The sequence below is a fragment of the Acanthopagrus latus genome, chromosome 4 (genome assembly GCF_904848185.1).
Source record: "Acanthopagrus latus isolate v.2019 chromosome 4, fAcaLat1.1, whole genome shotgun sequence".
In the NCBI taxonomy this organism is placed as follows: Eukaryota; Metazoa; Chordata; class Actinopteri; order Spariformes; family Sparidae; genus Acanthopagrus; species Acanthopagrus latus.
The window spans coordinates 576,113-593,244 of NC_051042.1; the positions used below are offsets into that span (position 1 = coordinate 576,113).

The 17,132-nt window shown below is 41.6% G+C and overlaps 1 protein-coding gene across 9 annotated transcripts in view; it reads right to left on the minus strand.

Moving 5' to 3' along the window:
- The window catches only part of minar1 (membrane integral NOTCH2 associated receptor 1), a 36,565-nt gene that overhangs the window by 10,725 nt on the left and 8,708 nt on the right, over nucleotides 1-17,132 (minus strand). For 3 of the 9 annotated variants that reach the window (XM_037096327.1, XM_037096329.1, XM_037096328.1), the window contains exon 4: nucleotides 4,982-5,245. In XM_037096327.1, the coding sequence (XP_036952222.1) occupies nucleotides 4,982-5,245 (264 nt within the window). Of the gene's footprint in view, nucleotides 1-4,981; nucleotides 5,246-7,649; nucleotides 9,775-14,238; nucleotides 14,306-14,437; nucleotides 16,528-17,132 lie in introns of those variants that run through there. The other 6 variants (XM_037096333.1, XM_037096331.1, XR_005074785.1 and 3 more) reach the window with 5 other exon arrangements.

Consider the following 17,132-nt stretch of genomic DNA (forward strand, 5'->3'; position numbering starts at 1 on the left):
CATCTTGGTTATCTGGCCTCCTCTGTTACCATGGTTACGGGCCTGCTCATGCACAGCAGACTCCTCCTCTGTGGGAGGGGCCTAGAAGGCAGAGAGGAAGAAGGACTGACCTGGGAGCTGTATCATTCTAATATTCTGACTAAGTCCATTTATTTCTAAAAACTCCAGACTGCAGATTTAGGGGACAATAATAAAGTTCTCAGCTTACAGTTTGAAGTAGACTAGTTATATTCCACAGAAACATTTTTTTCTGTAAATTCTTTTGGCAAAAATAAAAAGGTTGCTGACAATGTAAGAACAAGAGAGTCGCCTCTTTAACTTAAACATGATCCTGGTAATGATCCACAAAAATGTTGTTTCAAAGTGTTTGAGCAAACTGTAAAATCTTCATCACATCTGTTGCTAATCGCAGCCACACATCTGTCTGTGTTGCAAATAAGCATGCAGAGCTCCAGGCAATACTTCGCCCAGACTCGTTAAAAGGATGATACTCACAGTTGTTGCCCCTGGTTTCCCTGTAATTTGGATGGAGACACACGAAAGAGGACTGGTCTAACAGTCCCGAGGGAGTTATTAGCAGAGGGACTTTGAGCTCAATTTTTCATGGAAAAAAAATGTTTTCCTGTGTGAACTGTTTTCAGACTGCAGATGGAACAGATACCTGCTGCCTTCAGATGGCTGTGAAGACCTTCAGCAGAGTAAAGAAATGGCATGAAAACAGACTATTAGCAGACCACAGATGCTGGCAAGAAACTCATTAATTTATGTTCCTTCTGTATGGCATTAATGTGTCATCACATATCAGCTGGTCTAAGACTGAAAAACCAAACATGGAAAGTTGAATGTAACATGAATGATTCTTTGTGTGAAAGCAGATTTATATATCGATGCCTTCAGCAAATTCACAGAAGTGTAAAAACAACAAAAAACACACACCACTGTGCTGACCAGTGGACCTGTTGGCTGGTACACCACCTGCATAATTTAACCACATTCAGCATTCAGAGATCTGCAGTTTGCTAATAAACTTTTAATATGGATCTTCTTCATTAGATAAGCTCACCAATTCAGATCACAGATTTAAAGTCTACATTTCTGCCTCATAACACCAACCTCCTTATCACAACCTCTCATTTCAAAGCTCTTCAAAGCATCTTATCATATTACTGTTACCTCCATACATACTGTCTTAATATACTGTCTCATATCTGTCCTCAGTTTCAATGTGAGGAAGGTTTTTATTTACTCCCTCAGCCAGTGAGCAATCTGTCAGGGTGAGGATATAATTTAGGACCCAAATGCAGATCAAACACAGGAGGCAGGAAATGGGGAAACAAAAGGCAAACTTTTATTTCCAAAAAGCTGAAATATACAAAACAAAAAAACAAAAAAAAAAAACAGGACAACAAACAAGAAAACCAAAATAGTCAAGGGACTAAACAAAGTAGCAACTAAGGCTAAAGCAAAGTACAACCAAAAGCAAAATTCAAATCAAAATGCAAAAATAAGAAATCCAAAATACACCAATGGAGATATGAGAGGAAACACAGGGAAGTTCATGAGGGACATCACACACACACAAACTGACAAGGAATGCAGGGACGACAAAGACTGTATACACAGACACACTGATGACAAGACGAGGAGCAGGTGAGGTGAGAGGGGTCGGAAGAGGACAGGTGAGATAACGAAGGGAGAGCACAGAGGAGTCTGGGAGACAGAGGGAGACAAACATGAAACAAGAAGGAAGGGGAAGACATAGAGGAGACACTAAAAAGTCACAAGAGGGCATAATATCAAAACACAAGACACAGAACCACGACACAAACTCACTCAATGCTGGCAACAAGATTTCAGTGTGACTGGTATCAACACTCCCTCTACAGTAACATGCCTCTCCTTCAACTAGAGCAGTCACCAAACTAGAGCCCTAAGTCTGGTTCAACGATGACATTAAGACAGTGTGGGTAGATAGGAAGGAACCAAGCACCAGCAGTATGACGATGTATTATGTGGGCTGTGGTGCGTGTGCCACTACAGGGTGGAGGTGTCACTTAGTTATTTACTGAAAAGTAAAGTCAACTACTACAAAGTTCTGTAGTACATACTCATGTGGCTTAGAATACAGATACTGCCACGCAGCTTAGGCAGTATGGGTGTATCGATATATTTTTATATATTTTTAACACTTGTAAAGAAAATGTATATCATGGCAGTCTTCAGTTCTAATGATTTCTACAGCTCTCACTTTTCTGCGATGGAATGAGAGGAACACAACCTACAACTGTCACATTCATGAAGTTAAGTTCAGTGATGAATTTATTATAGGACTTCTGAAAAGGTGACTGCCATCATATACATGTTCAAGTAGATGTAAACTATTCAACAAACTTTAGTTATGACAATTCTGTTTTTATCTGTTCAGGGTGATGTTGTGCTACATAAGCCATTTCTGTGTGAAGCCTTGCCAGTGTGACTCTTCTCTCACACACTGCCACTCACAAGTTGTCCCCCAGCATTAAGGGAGACACAGCGCTGCTAATCTGCTTTGATCAGCCTGTTAATTAGTCAGCAGTGTGATAGCTCTGTATCTACTATATCAATTGAAAGGACTTTTTCAAACTCCCCCCAAATACTTATAATAATAACTCTGACTTTGTCTCAAACTAAACAAAACTTAAACTCACGAAAACAAAAAATAATGTACAGCCTGCTATTTATCTTCATCCGACTGTCAGTTTGCATTTTATTCTGATCAGTCTGTTTTAATTAAAGTGCTTGTGAAGTTTCAAATGTGACTCTGATTTTCAAATGTAACTAATGTACTAAGTAATATATCATGTATTGGCATTTAGCCTGAAAATAAGAGGATATATCATTTTAACTTTTTCTGAAAGGCACCTGAGGGTCCCTCAATTAATTTTTGGACTTTTAGTTACGGAAGCTAATTGAGAAGCAGCTAGCTTGGACATGATGTCACATCATCCACAAATAGTGCAAAGACCCCTTTTCCACCAAAACACCAACAACTCGTTTTGTGCTGCTCCGCCTGAGAGAAGACCACGTGCTCTGCACTGGGCACCAACATACAACACAGATACATAAAACAGATTTGAAGTTCAGGAAAATAGCAAACACTGAGACTGCAGCTTGCATTGATGGTTGCACTGACACATGTCCTGCTGCTTGGGGCTCCATGGTGCTAGCTCTCTCTCGTCTGAGCATGGTTCACTGCTACACTGAGGACGACTAACTCTGTGTCATGGAGGAGAGTGTGTGTTTAATGGATTGGACCATGGCTAATGTAAAGAAAGGATGTTAAGGTGCTAATAAAATTGACAGACGCAGAAATGCTGTACTCTGTGTAGTATTTTACAGTTGGACACAGGGCTGAAAGCAGCCACACAAATAACAGTGTTTCTGAAGCTATTCGGGGAACCTGTAAGGACATTTGACGAAGCAGTCACAGGGCTTAGATGTATCTCAGCCTCAGCCAGTGGCTTGTCAGGGAGGGAATTGATTTCTGAGTAACTTGTGACCCTGAGGGCCATGCAGTGACATCAATAATGTGCCTCTGTGCCCGTGTCAAAGCTTAAACAGCTCCCTACAGTCACAGGAAACCTCCCAGACACACATGTAAGAGGAGAACCTCGTATCTATGAAGCCCTGCAGGACACTCTTGACAATCAAAACTAGAGTCGGGTTTACATTTGTGTGTGTGTGTGTGTGTGTGTGTGATGCAGTGGTAAATTAAATGATGTGGGCAACTCACAATTTCAACAACAACTAACTACAAGCCCAGTTTCATTGTCAGCCTCAAATCCTTTTAATCTAATGAAATAGTCTTTTGTTGCTTGTTGTGTGTTTTCGCTGTCCTGCCCATCATGGCTCTTTATTCTTCACCACATGGAGCCACTTTCTAGTCCCCATCAGAGGAGTTCTAGAAACAGATTTCAAGACAGCTGGACTTGTGTTTTAGTTTTTAAGGAATCATATCAAGTGTCTTCAGTCGGTGATAAATAATTAATAAGACCGAAAGAACACGGCCATCAGACTGGTTCAGCTGACCCGACGACTGACTCACTATACATCTCAATAGTAAGAGCAATGTCATAGCACAGACGGATTGGAGGTGGACTGTGAGGTTGAATTTCTGCTGATAAATTCATTAGTTGTTGACTGGAGAGCAATTTGCAAATGAACATGAACATGGATTTTCTTCAGTAGACAAGATAAGGTCACCAATTCAGATCACAGAATTAAAGCCTCCATTTTGCCTCATATACACACCAACCTCCTTATTACAACCTCTCAATTCAAAACTAATGTGTTGCATTTTATTATATACTGTCTTAATACACTGTCTCTTATCTGTCCTCAATTTTAATGTGAGGTAGGTTTTCGTTTATACCACACAGACTTTTTGTCCCACCTGTTCACTAACAACTAAGTCTGGTACAGCTGGTTACTGCAGCTGAGAACAACATTGAGCTCTTCTATGCATATTTGAAAGATCATCTGAGGGCTGAGCTAAGTCAAGATGCCGCTGCAGATGGATGCCTCAGTGTCTGGGTCGGCACTGTTTTGTCTAGTGCTGTTTGTCAGTTTGCATGTAAAGTTTCAAAGTTTTCTGATCTCATTCTGCGACATGGAACAAGATGGAGGTCGTAGTCCCATTATGCTACACAAGAAAATCTGTTCTTTTTGACGAACTGAACCTCACAGCCTGATGAGTGAATCAAGACAATAATTTATTTATTATAGTTTCTCTGAAAATGTGACCAAATCTGCTGGGGCCACTCATTCCATCACAGAAAAATGAGCTGTAGAAATGACTGGAACTGAGGACTGCCATGTTGTTTACAAGTGTATGTCCACTTTTGACCGTGACTGTAAATGGTGTCTAAGTACCTACAAAGTTAAAAGGGCAGCTATGCTTCGTTCACTCCCCTACAGCTCCCCTGTGATTGTGCTGCAGTACCTGCAGGTCCAGAGCGGTGAGCTGCTTCCCCTTCTCTCCTGAGTTGCGTTTATACTCCTCGATGGTCCAGGATGGCTGGCCGCGCTTGGCATCTGACAGGCTGGTGAGTCTCAGGTCGGTGTACAGAGGGCTGCCTTTCACATGAGCCTTAATGGTGGGGGTGAAAGGGTGTGGTGAGAAAACCTGTTCGATCAGGTACGACTCCTTTGGCGGTTTGGGTGGGCGGTGGGCCTGGGGCAGCTCGTATTGGCGCTCTCTCTCTGCCTAGACGTGGAGAGGAGAAGAGAACAGAAAAGTCATCAGGGACGTGTCACTTTTTCAACTCTGTGAGCCGCCGCTTCAGAAAAACCATCAGTTGTTTGCTTTGTTTTAGGTCAACAATGGAATTACTAATTTCACATTAACAAGGCATCTGTCTGAGACTTTAAATACTGTACAACTCTCAGCAAGAAGAACAGGTAATCTGTAAGACAAGCAGCACTGGATGTATTACAGAGCAGAGAGGTTATTTTTAAAATTTTAATATCTTCAGACTGCTGATGTCGAACGCCTGGGGAGAGACAGTAAAATGCTAGTGTACATTTTTATGAAGCAGACGGAGGAAGTCTACTGTCTAAGCCTGGTCTGCTCTGGTGAACAGGTGAAGCATGCACTGACATATGTCATCATTTAAAAGGCTTCTTACTGATATCATTCATAAATATGTCATAGATAATATGCATTAAAGGCTTTTAAAGAAAAAAGTGATTAAAAAAAGGGAGCAAATTTTGACATGAAGTGGGGCAATCAGAGCACTCGGGACAAGGCTGCTTATAATATCAAAGGGATGGTTTTACAATTCAAATGCACATACAGTGGCAGTCATTCATTGTTTATCTATTCTGATGCTATACATTTGTGCTGTATTGACTTATATGTTGGTTATGTACACAGTAACACTCAGTCAATTCAATTTATTCTTACTTTAAAAAATCAATTCCAATCATTTTAACCTATAGCATAGAAAGAGAGACGTCTATTCCAAAGAAGACTGAGTCGTGTGTGTCAGTTAAACTTACTCTGGGGATCCTGGCATTTCAGAGTTTTCACTTATTCGTTGGCTGTTAATTTCAGCACCACTGTCAGGCTGAGGGCACATTTCTTATAAAGCATTTGCATATAATCTAAATGACTCTAGCTCGCTCCAACTCGTGAAAAATTGAGCAGCAGCAGAAGAAAAAAAAATGATTATAACAAACAGGCATGAACTTCACAGGTTTGTTCGGATCGCTTTGACTCTACAACATGTACAAGCAGCTGCCATCAACACCAAACACAGTGACATCATCTGCATCCAGTGCCAATGAAGTTGGTATAAATGTGTGTGTGTGTTTGTCTTAATGAAGCTGGAAAGCTAATGTGGCTATCAGGTAGCAGCCAACAGCATGTGTTAACTGGATGGCTGTGCTGTAGTTTTTAAAGAACATGTGGTGTGATTCAGCAGTTTACCACAGCAGAATCCATTCATTCATGTCAGCACTTTATTTGTCTGATGTTCTGTCTCATCGTACAATCTTCTGGGAACACACTGCATGGTGATTCTGCACTTTAATAAAAAGAAAATATCTATTCAAACATGAATACCATCCTCTGCTCATCATTAAACATCTGGTTCAACATACTACAATAAAAACTCACTGTCATCCAAAATGTGCATCACACATCAGACTCTCACTGTCGTAACAAGCAAAGTATAAACTCAATTTGACAATTTTCAAGATTTCAAGGAGTCTGAACTGCTCTGCTCAGAACAGAGCAGGGATGATAGTACATGTTATGTTGGAATGGGAGTCTGATTGAAATATCTTGTACCGTGACTGAGTCTTAACATGCACTTTCAGTGGCTTAATGACAGACCTCAGAGTTCACTTTGTTGCTCTACAACTGTAAAGGTCAGTCCTTAAATGTGACATACTGGTTGCTTATGCACTAATAAGGTTTTTGTGCAGCTTCAGAATGAGTTGGTTCTGTCACAGAGTGAAAATAATCCATGGCAGCAAACATGGAGGGTTTCTTTTTGGTCTATATTTAAATGTCAAGTTTTTTTTTTCTTTTTCTTTTCTTTCTTTTTTTTTTTTTAAATTGAACCAATCTAAGATGCAAATGCAGGGAAATAAGGAGTGAATCCTCTGATTAAGAACAAAGAGAATATGCCAGACTGTGGTTTTGAAAGTGCCCTAAATAGCAGGCTCATCTTGGAGTTACAGCTGGTGTGCTTGTTGATGCCACACTCCATTGGCAGAGGAACCGACTGTGGAAGCTGAGTCTGTTATCTAAGCTTTTTCCTTCTTTTACCATCTTCTCACACCCTGACAAAGCTACAGCGTGGAGACTGAAAAGGCGATGCACACCATTACAGAGAAGGCTGAAGTTAAGTGCCAGTAAGATGAGTTAACATGCCTACAGTATCACAGGAAAAAACCTGCTTAACCGATATTCTGTTAAATAATACAAGGTTACAAGGTACAAGGCAAATTTCTTAAAACCCAAGGGTTCAAAAAAACAAAAACAATGTTCTTTTACGCCACATCTATTTGGAAAATGCAGTGTTGATGATGAACTGAGGAGTGAAGCAGCTGTGTAGTCTGGTGGTACAGCAGCAGCAGGTACTTCTGTACCTGCTGTCAGAGGGCAGCAGGTGAACACACTGTGTCTGGGTGTTGTCTTGTAGTATCTTTGGGCTCTGTGCAGACATCTCACTTCACTGATGTCACTGATGCTCTGTAGGTGCTACCAGTGATGTCCTGGTGGTTTTAATCACCCTCTGTAGAGCCTTCCTGTCCTGGCCCGTGATGAACCATGCTGAATTGTGAGTGAGTGAGTGAGTCTTTCTACTTCTCTGTAAAAGTCAGCCACAATCTGGCTCCATAATTTAGCCTTCCTACGTTTCTGTAGGAATTAGAGCCTTTCCTGTGTGTTTTTAACAACTGTAGAGTACGTTCCTTCAGGTTAGACATATTATGATGTAGTCATTGTAAATTGCTTTGGACAAGAGCGTCTGTTAAACGCCCTACATGTAAATGTAATGTTAATGATGACATCAGGAAATGCATGGCCTGTAGGTTACCAGAAGAAGGTGAAATATAGCAGCATGAAAACAGTGTGAGCATGGTGATATCGGCATTAACGCAGGTTAGAAACACTACAAATGGTAACAACTGAACGCTGTATTGTTCATGAGAAACTAATGTTGTGCAATAAGTTCGATCTGACGAAGGGGAGGAAACGAGGACATGGTGCTAAGTTTACTGGCAGTGGCTCCCTTTGATGTGACTCAGCTAATGTCAGTGTTTGCTGCAGAAGTGGATAAATAGTTTTTAACTCTATTTAACTGCACAGAAAACACTCAGCAGGAGCAGTTCAGGTTCAAGTTCAGTATGTCTCATTCACGCTGGACGAAATGATAGGAAATGACGACTATAATGGAGCAGTAAACAAGCTGAATGAAAAGAAAAACATCCCCTGTTAGAGACGTGTGTTTAGACAATCCATGGTCAGTTGTGTGAGCACATTAATGATGTTGGCAGCAACATGTGAATTTGGGGACAACAGGGACATTTTCATACATGATGAAGTGATTGAGGTTTATTTCAAACAGGGCTGGGCTGGTGGGGGGGCTGGTGTTGCATGAGAAAGACTTGAAACTTCCAGGGCTCCAGGAAATCTCAAGGGCAATAGAGACTGCAGATCAACAAGCTGCAAAAATTGAAAAATTTACAGTCAGCACAGTGGAGAAAAAACTTGCGCGAGGGAGAGGCAAAACAGTAAGACCTAGATTCTCTACAAGTCAGGATCAGTTACCATGTGATGGGCACAGGTCCACACCGGTAGCACTTCGTTTGCAAGAAGTCTTGCACAGTCTCGAGAGCATAGAGGAGGTACCAGGAAACCGGCCGTTACACAAGGAGAGCTGGACAGGGCCGTAGTGGGACCACGATCAGCTCCTCTCTGCCAGGAGGAGCAGGAGGAGCACTGCTAGACCTACAACAGGACCTCCAGCAGGCTACTGGTGTGCTTGTTTCTGAGAAAACTGTGAAAAACAGATTCCATGAGGGCCCAACGTCCTCCAGTGGGACCTGTGCTTCCAGCCCAACGCCGTGCAGCTCGATTGACATTTGCAAGGAAACACCAGAATTGGCAGGTCTGCCACTGGTGACCTGTTCTCCTCACAGAGAGAGCAGGTTCACACCGACCACATGTGACAGGCATGGTGAACATTATGCTGCCTGTAACATCAATCAGCATCACCAGTTTGGTGGAGGGCCAGTGATGGTCCACGGACACATGTCCTTCTTTACAACTGTCAGACAGTGGGCTCCTGATGCAGGACAATACTAAGTCTCAAGTGGCCAGAGTGTGCAGGCTTTTCCTGGATGAAGAAGGCTTGATGCCATGGACATGGTACCTAAATGGTTAAAAGTGGCTTTAAAATTTCTGTCCGCCATAGCGGACACTGTGAGTGAAAGGGTTAACACACCAGATATAGGCTTGGCTTTCATGATGATAGTGTCGTACAGGCGGCTGTAGCTCCGGGGTACAGCCAGCGTCTTGTTATCAGACGGTCCCTGGCTTCCCTGGTCGGCACGTTCAAGTGTCCTTCATAAAAACAGATGAAAAGCCTTTGTACTCAGCTCCAGTCTCCCAGGCAGGATCTCACGGATGCTTTGACACTGACTTGGCTCCTTTCTTGACTGAGTCCTGTTGGCTTTTATGATTAATGTTTTGCTTTTTCTGCTGGCTGCTGTCTTATCTGCCTGGAGAGAGAATTATTTTAGTATCTCAGTGTCATGTATCAGGTAATGCTCTCCATGGGGAGGGTCTTACTAAAACTAATGAGCTGTGTGGGCTGCTCCTCCAGCAGTCACCTCAGCTACTGACATCATGACCCTCATCACAGTTTAACTGTTTAACTCATGTGATCCATCACACATCACCACCTGCTGACACTAATCTGAAGATGAACACAGCTTGAGTGAGTTTAGAATCATAACAGCATCTGAGTATCTCATTTCATAAGAATAAGCAGCCTTAATGTGAACTGGACTGAAAACAGCCAGCAGAAGACATGTCATTGAGCAGAGTCCTTAAATACCCAGATAGTGATTTAAAACCACATCTGACATTGTTAGTGATTTTACAAGGAATATTATCTACACCCATCTATCAACATTAAATATCTATTATGTAACATGTCACATTTTTCTGTTCTGATTTTTGCCAGATAATATAATCACCAATGTTTAGGTTGGTTATTCATAACACACCCCGCTGACTCATGTGGCCCAGTTCAATTGATAGATTTCATTACTGCTGCTGAATTATTAGCTGCTGACAGCAGTTTTAAATAAAATTGTGTTTCTGTTCTCATTTCAGACATTTACTTTCAGTGTGAACGTGTTGAAAAACATTAGACGTTCAAAATTTGCTTTTAACACAGCAAATGAAATTCTGATTACATGAAATGCAGAATGTGCTCAAATGTGCTCAAACACTAGAACTGCAAGAGCAGGAGGAAAACCAATGTACTGTATACAGTCTGCTGGATCATAAATATACATGCATTAATTCTAATATTTGGTTATTTTGGCCATTTTCACCTCATGCAGGTAGCATTTGCTTACAAATAGGTGTTTGTACAGCTGACCATGGGAGCTGTAACTGCTTTCAAATGGCTCCAAGTGACTTTACTGGATCAAATCAATAATGTGCTCTTTCAGATCAACGCTCAGATCAACGCTCTGCTCCTTAGACTGTCCCATGTAGTTTTTATGTCTGAGTCTAATGAGTGTATCAAGGCCCTATTAAAATGGGCTCAGAAAAGTCACCAGCTGTTGTTAATCAGAATCACTCAAAAGAAATTAATAGGCCATGCTACAAAGAACATTTGATTCACACAACTTTCTATAATTACCAAAATTCATGGTTCAAAAATGTCTCCCATTTTCAGAAGTCCTACTGGAACTCAAGACTGCCATGATATACATGTAAACCTTTACCACAACTGAACTGTGTGACACAGGGTGCCATTTGTAAAACCATCAAACTGGAGGATGTTTATGTTTTTATCTATGAAAATAAATCACAAACCACAGTGGGCCTTTATAGACTATGACCTCCTGCTGAACTAGTTTCTTTTAGCTGTTTAGGTAACTTTTTAGAATATTTATGAAAACAGTATCAGCTCTCCAACATACTTATACATACAGATTCATCAAATTAAATTAGTTTTATTGAATCAACTTCCAGATTGCCATTAGGCCAAAAAGTTAATACAGGTGCATGAAGAATAAACAGTTCTGTAATCATTCAAGTGGAAATAGTGTTTCTAAAGGCAAAATACCAACAAATGAAGCAGCTTCTTTTGTTTGTAAAAACATGTTGACAATTTCAGAAATTATTACATCGATCTTTTTTCACTACACTTTTACTTTTGATCTTTACAACTCTGGAGTTTTTGGAAATGTTTGAATATCTGGCATCCTCTGTCAGCTGCTGGGCAGCTGGTGACACCAGCACTACTAGCTTTAAAAAATACATGCGTAGTTCACAGACATAGTGGCTAAATCTTTCAAAGGAACATTAAGCCCAGCTGCAAAGGGGTTTTACTGGAATTTTTAATACTCTCATGTGTACTTAATTCTAACACCACACATGGTCAATTGGTGATTTTACTTCCCTCGGTTGCAAAGAGAACTGGGCTTATAGCAGACACAGGCCTATATGTCTAATCCTCCACACTACTAATAAATCAGTACAACAGACGTCATGTCAATCTCAGTTGTGATAATATTTTAGCTAAATATGCATAATATGTGTAACTGTATGGAGACTTTTGAGAAGTTTTGTCTGTTGTTGTTTTTTAACTTGGCCTTAAACACACTGGACAAGATTTGACTCAATCACAAAACAGTTTGGACTTGACTGAGGTGGTCTTACCAAAAACCATGTGTTCTCAATTAAAACCATCAAAAGTTATTTTAATACAACGTTATATTAACACGTTATATTAATACAACAACCCAGAAAACTAAAAATGTAATGAAACATGTAACCATGTTACCATAAATGTGTCTCACAATGAAAGACAAGCCTATTAATAATAGAATAATGCAGAGGGGCTTGAAAGGTACCTATAAAAAGATTATCCTGAGGACCTGAGGACATCATTAGGAATAAAGTGCCTTTATATCCGTGAGCACTGACATATATGTCAGACAGAGGCCTGCTGGAGCTTCAAAGACAGCTCATCTCCAAAGCTGACCTTTACCAGCTCAGTGTCATGTGACTAAACTGAACCCAGGCTGAAGACAGGTGTAAACAGCCGAGCTCCGTCACTTTGTGTATTCTTGATAAATCACTTAATCTACCATCATTCTGTGCAAGTACTGATGTCAAACTGAAAAGCCTTTGCCACATCACAGTCTGTGCAATACCTAATTGGGAGTTGATACACATTGTTGTCAGCAGCCGACAGACACTTCAGTACTACAACTCCTGTGTCACAGCAGAGCTTCGAGACATGCATTACTTTAATGTATTTGAAAGGCCAACTGGTTAGCTTGTGACTTATAATGTTTAAAGGTGTAGTTCATAGAGTGTGTTTGGTGTAGGAAGGATTAAGTTTGTGGCAAATGGTTTCAATAGAAGAGATGAGAAAGCAAGATCTCTCTTAAGAGATGGATCAGAAATGCAATAGCTCTTTTCATCCCACTACTGCCCACAATCATTAATTACTATGCATATAGTGAGTACACTGAATTTTGCAATATTGCGATATAAAAATGCTGCGATACTGTCGCAGGACTGTTACGATATCTGCCAGCTTATCTTGTGTCTGTTTTGCTCATCAAGTTCATGGATCTAACGCCAGGAATCAGTATGAATACAATGTCATCTCTGTCCTTGTCGATGCATTGCTGTATTTGAGGGTGCAGTCATACTGCTCAAGGAGACAGACTTGTTCTCATGACACCTCCTCTACTCTGTGTCTGATTGTTGGCTTGGTTGGTTTTGTTTCAATGCTTGACTCAAACTGGTAGCTGACGTCTTCACTCATTCTCTTGAGCCACTTCATGCAGCGCGACTTGTTAGGTGGAGCACACAGGCTGGCTGCTGTGCTGCTGCTCTGCCACCCGTCCAGTCTGCTTCAGTGAAGGAGCCCACAGTCACTGCAGTGTCAACAGCCAGGCAGCATGTTTACCAGCAGTTCACAGTCCGCTACTGTATATGAATATGCTCATGTGACATGACTCAGGAGCAGGCCTAAATCAAACACTGGTCTCTATGACATCTATTTGTCAAGTGTCTGTCTATCCAGAGCCTGAATTATTTTACTCCCCTTGCATTGTTTTCCAAAAACTGTTAAAACACATCAATGAGCCGATCCATTGTGTGCACTATTTCTTTGTGTTTGAGTAAAGAGTCAAAGGCAGAATGTACATTATACTCAGACTATACTAGGTGGACCTCAGCCCCTGTGGGCCAGGGGCATACTTCCTCAGAAGAACACTGTGCATAGTTAAATGTGCTGTCCTGGTGCACTTTAAGATAAAACATCTGAGGCTATCTCAAAAATTACAACACCATAAATGGAATTTATGGAAAATATACAATGCAGAAAATCTTGGGCTGTGATCGGTCCAGTCCTTCAATTTACTCTACTACACAGCTCAGTGTTAGCACAAGCCTGTAAACTGTGTTCAACAGTCAATATCAGTCTATTGGTTTTAATCTTGTAGCCTGTTAGTCCTGACCTGTAACTAAACCTTGACCAAGAGACCAGATAATCTGTATTTGCTTATGTCCAATTTCACCTCAATTGCAGCCGAGTCTCCCTGACCTGCATCTTTTTCTTGTATTTCAGTCCCTCACACAGAGGAATCGTGGACAGACACGGACCACAAACCAGCCGAGGAGAGAGGAGCAGCAGATCACAGCTGGATCAGCCATCAGTCGGAATAAACAGCTGTCAGATGTCAGATGAATTCATGCCAAAAATGCCATTATCTATAATTCTTTAAATTATAACACAGAACTAAAACCTGTTGGGAGATTTAAATATTCAGTGAAGTTAAACTGATGTGCCTTGTGCGTAATTACAGCGGCGTTACAGAGATACACTTATATTGTTTCTTATAGTGCAGGTAATGTGATGTTTTCCTCTTTAATGACGTGTTATCTCACCCATCAGCAGCCCATCTGATATTAATCACAATGTTTAGTTTTGTGACCTGGACTGCCCGATCCACAGACCTCCTGTGGTGTCCAGGGATATCAGGTCCATCGCTGCCATGATAAAGGAAAGCGTGTAATCAGTTCAGACATTTACATGACTGAAGTTAAAAATAAAGCTCACATTTCTTTTGCAGTTAGTACTCTGCATAACTCCAGCTGCTCTGCTGTCTGTGTCCTTCATTATAACCAGTCCTGTCCTTTATACCTGTTTAAATGTCTCTGAAGCAAACAGCAAACGGTTTTGTTGGATGATCACTTTGTTTTTACTAAAGGCTGATCTCTGGATCTGCATCTCCTTTGCTGTCTGGTTTTGTGCTTGGGACTTCAGTTCCTGTTTCATTATCACAGTTTTGTCTCTCATTGGATCTGTCAGGATGTGATGCTCCTGCTGATCTCCTCATTATTCATTTTCATGCAAACAAAGCTTCTGTAAACACATTAAACTTCTTCTGGATTTATTTTGTGAACCCACAACCTTAAAGTTCAAACTGTGCCTGTGATTCACTGTCTGTCTGTTACTGGTTTAACAAACAGTTGCACATGAAGAACAAGCTGCAGTCTGTATTTATACTGTGAACTGTGTATTTATACTATGTGCTGTATATTCACACGGTGTACTGTGCAGTCATACTGCATACTGTGCATTAATATTGTGTACTTTGTATTCATACAGTGTACTGTCTATTTATACTGTGTACGGTTCTTTGGGTGTTTTCCTTTCCAATTGGTTTTAGGAGTGCCTGCTGTTTGCAGTGTTGGGGACAAAGGTAGGGCAGGTATTTGCCTGACATTTAGCAGACGCTTTTGTCCAAAGCGACTTACAGTAATTCAGATATACATACAGTACATATATACATACTGATGGCAGTGACTGCCATGCAAGATGCCAACCAGCACATCAGTAGCAGTTTGGGGTTCAGTGTCTTGCCCAAGGACAGGGGAAAGGAGGAATCAATCCAGCAACCTTCTGATAGCAAGACACTGAGCCACAGAGTGAAGCTTGTGCAAACTATGCTGGATCAGCGTCTGTCGACCAAACATGTGGCTTGAATCACTGTGCTGCTCCCACGACACACGTGTCTGATGTCATCGCAGGGTTGTTGATGATTCGTTTTCAACAAACCGCTCATGAGACCAAGTGTGTGTGTTCATCAGAACGTATGTGTGTGTACATGTAGGTTATAATTGAGAGAGAGAAATAGGGCTGATGCTTGGCTTGCAGCAAGGAGGGAGAAACAGCTGTGGAGACACAATATTCTTTCTATCACTCACCAGTGAACAAACTTAGCCTCAAATCACCTTCAGCTGGTCCGACAGACAGAAACACAGCTTATTGTACACTGACAAGGTGGCAACACTTCACTCCACCGAGTGCAGCGGCTCAAAACAGCCTGTGCTGAGCACAAAGAAAGACAAGCAAGCTCAAAGTATTACAGTGTAAAAGTAGCAGCAGATAGGACTCGGCGGTCCATAAACAAGAAAAACAAAAAACAATGTAAATTAAAAGCAGACAATACAGGCCAATTTCTAGTTTCTGCTCAGACACTAAATAAGCCTCATTCCTGACTGCACTGTTGGCAGCTAGCATGTGTTTGTCTGCCTCCTTAATCCAGCTCACTTCCACAACCTGGATAAAAGATATTGGCCGGCTACAGCGACCTGCAGCTAGCAGCCTGACAGTGACTGTTCTCAGCATTGTAGAGGAGGAAACAGCAGAATTGTCGTGGGCAGAAAAAAAATGCAGACATCCTCACGACTGCAGGGATGAGAGAGGCTGGGTAGCACAGCTCTCCTCAGCTTGGTAAACACAAGGCAGTTTTGGCTCATCCAGTGAGGTTAAAGACTGCTGCCTAGGCAAAGGTAGAATCCAGAGTTTTGGCGGTCCCTTTAGTAACAGCTGCACGGACGAAAGCTGATGCTTCCAGCAACATGTTACAAATGGGACTACCGTGAAACATGCCTGCAGCTGTTTCTGGTTCTCCGTGCATCCAGCTGTTGCATGGAACTGGCAGTGCGTTCAGGTGCGCTCTCACACAATGGGACATGGGAGTTTTCAAATCTGGGGGTGCTTAACCAAGGGTTACCTGGACACTAGGGTTGGTGCACGTTCCTTTGTTTAACAGCTTTGTTAGTGCAAGGAGGCTGCATGTTGGACTTTGGTCCACATGCAGGCCACTCTACTGTTACAATCATGTGGTTCAGTCCCAACAGCAGGTGCCATAGCTTGCATAGATCCTTTTCTACATGCCGGTCTGCTAACTCCCTCCACAGTCCTGTTCATCCAAGAATAGAAGGAACCATCGTTAGTAAACAGAGTGCTAGTTTTAATTATCTTAGTACACCTCTCCACTCATAACCTTTCATACTGAATAATGCTTATCATGCATTTATGAATGTGATATTGTATTAATTCATGTATTTGATATTTGAAATCATTTCAAAGCTGAGACTGCCAAACGCTCAAGGCCAAAGTGGTCGGCACCTCAGCTGCATGCTGGTGACAAGAGCATGAATAGCAGACCAGAGGCCTGCTGCACCCTCAGTCCTGACTCCTGATTCAGGAATGAAGAAACTAAAGACTCCCGGCACAAGTTCCCAAAGTGTGCAACAAACAGAGAGAGACAGAGAGGCAGGAGCCTCCTCCCTCCTCATCCTAATCAGTCGTAACATCTCCTCCGTCCCCTGCAGCCTCGTCAGGTACAACAAACTTTCCAAGTGTAGACTAGGATAAGAAAACACTAAAGTCCAAACTTAGATCTCCTGATTTCTTTTCAGTTACTCTTGGTTTTAAACAATGCAGGAGGTCTATTCAGTCTGTTCAGTTGGACGCATTCTGATTTAGCATTTTACACTTTACTTACATTTCCTCTGAATTAAA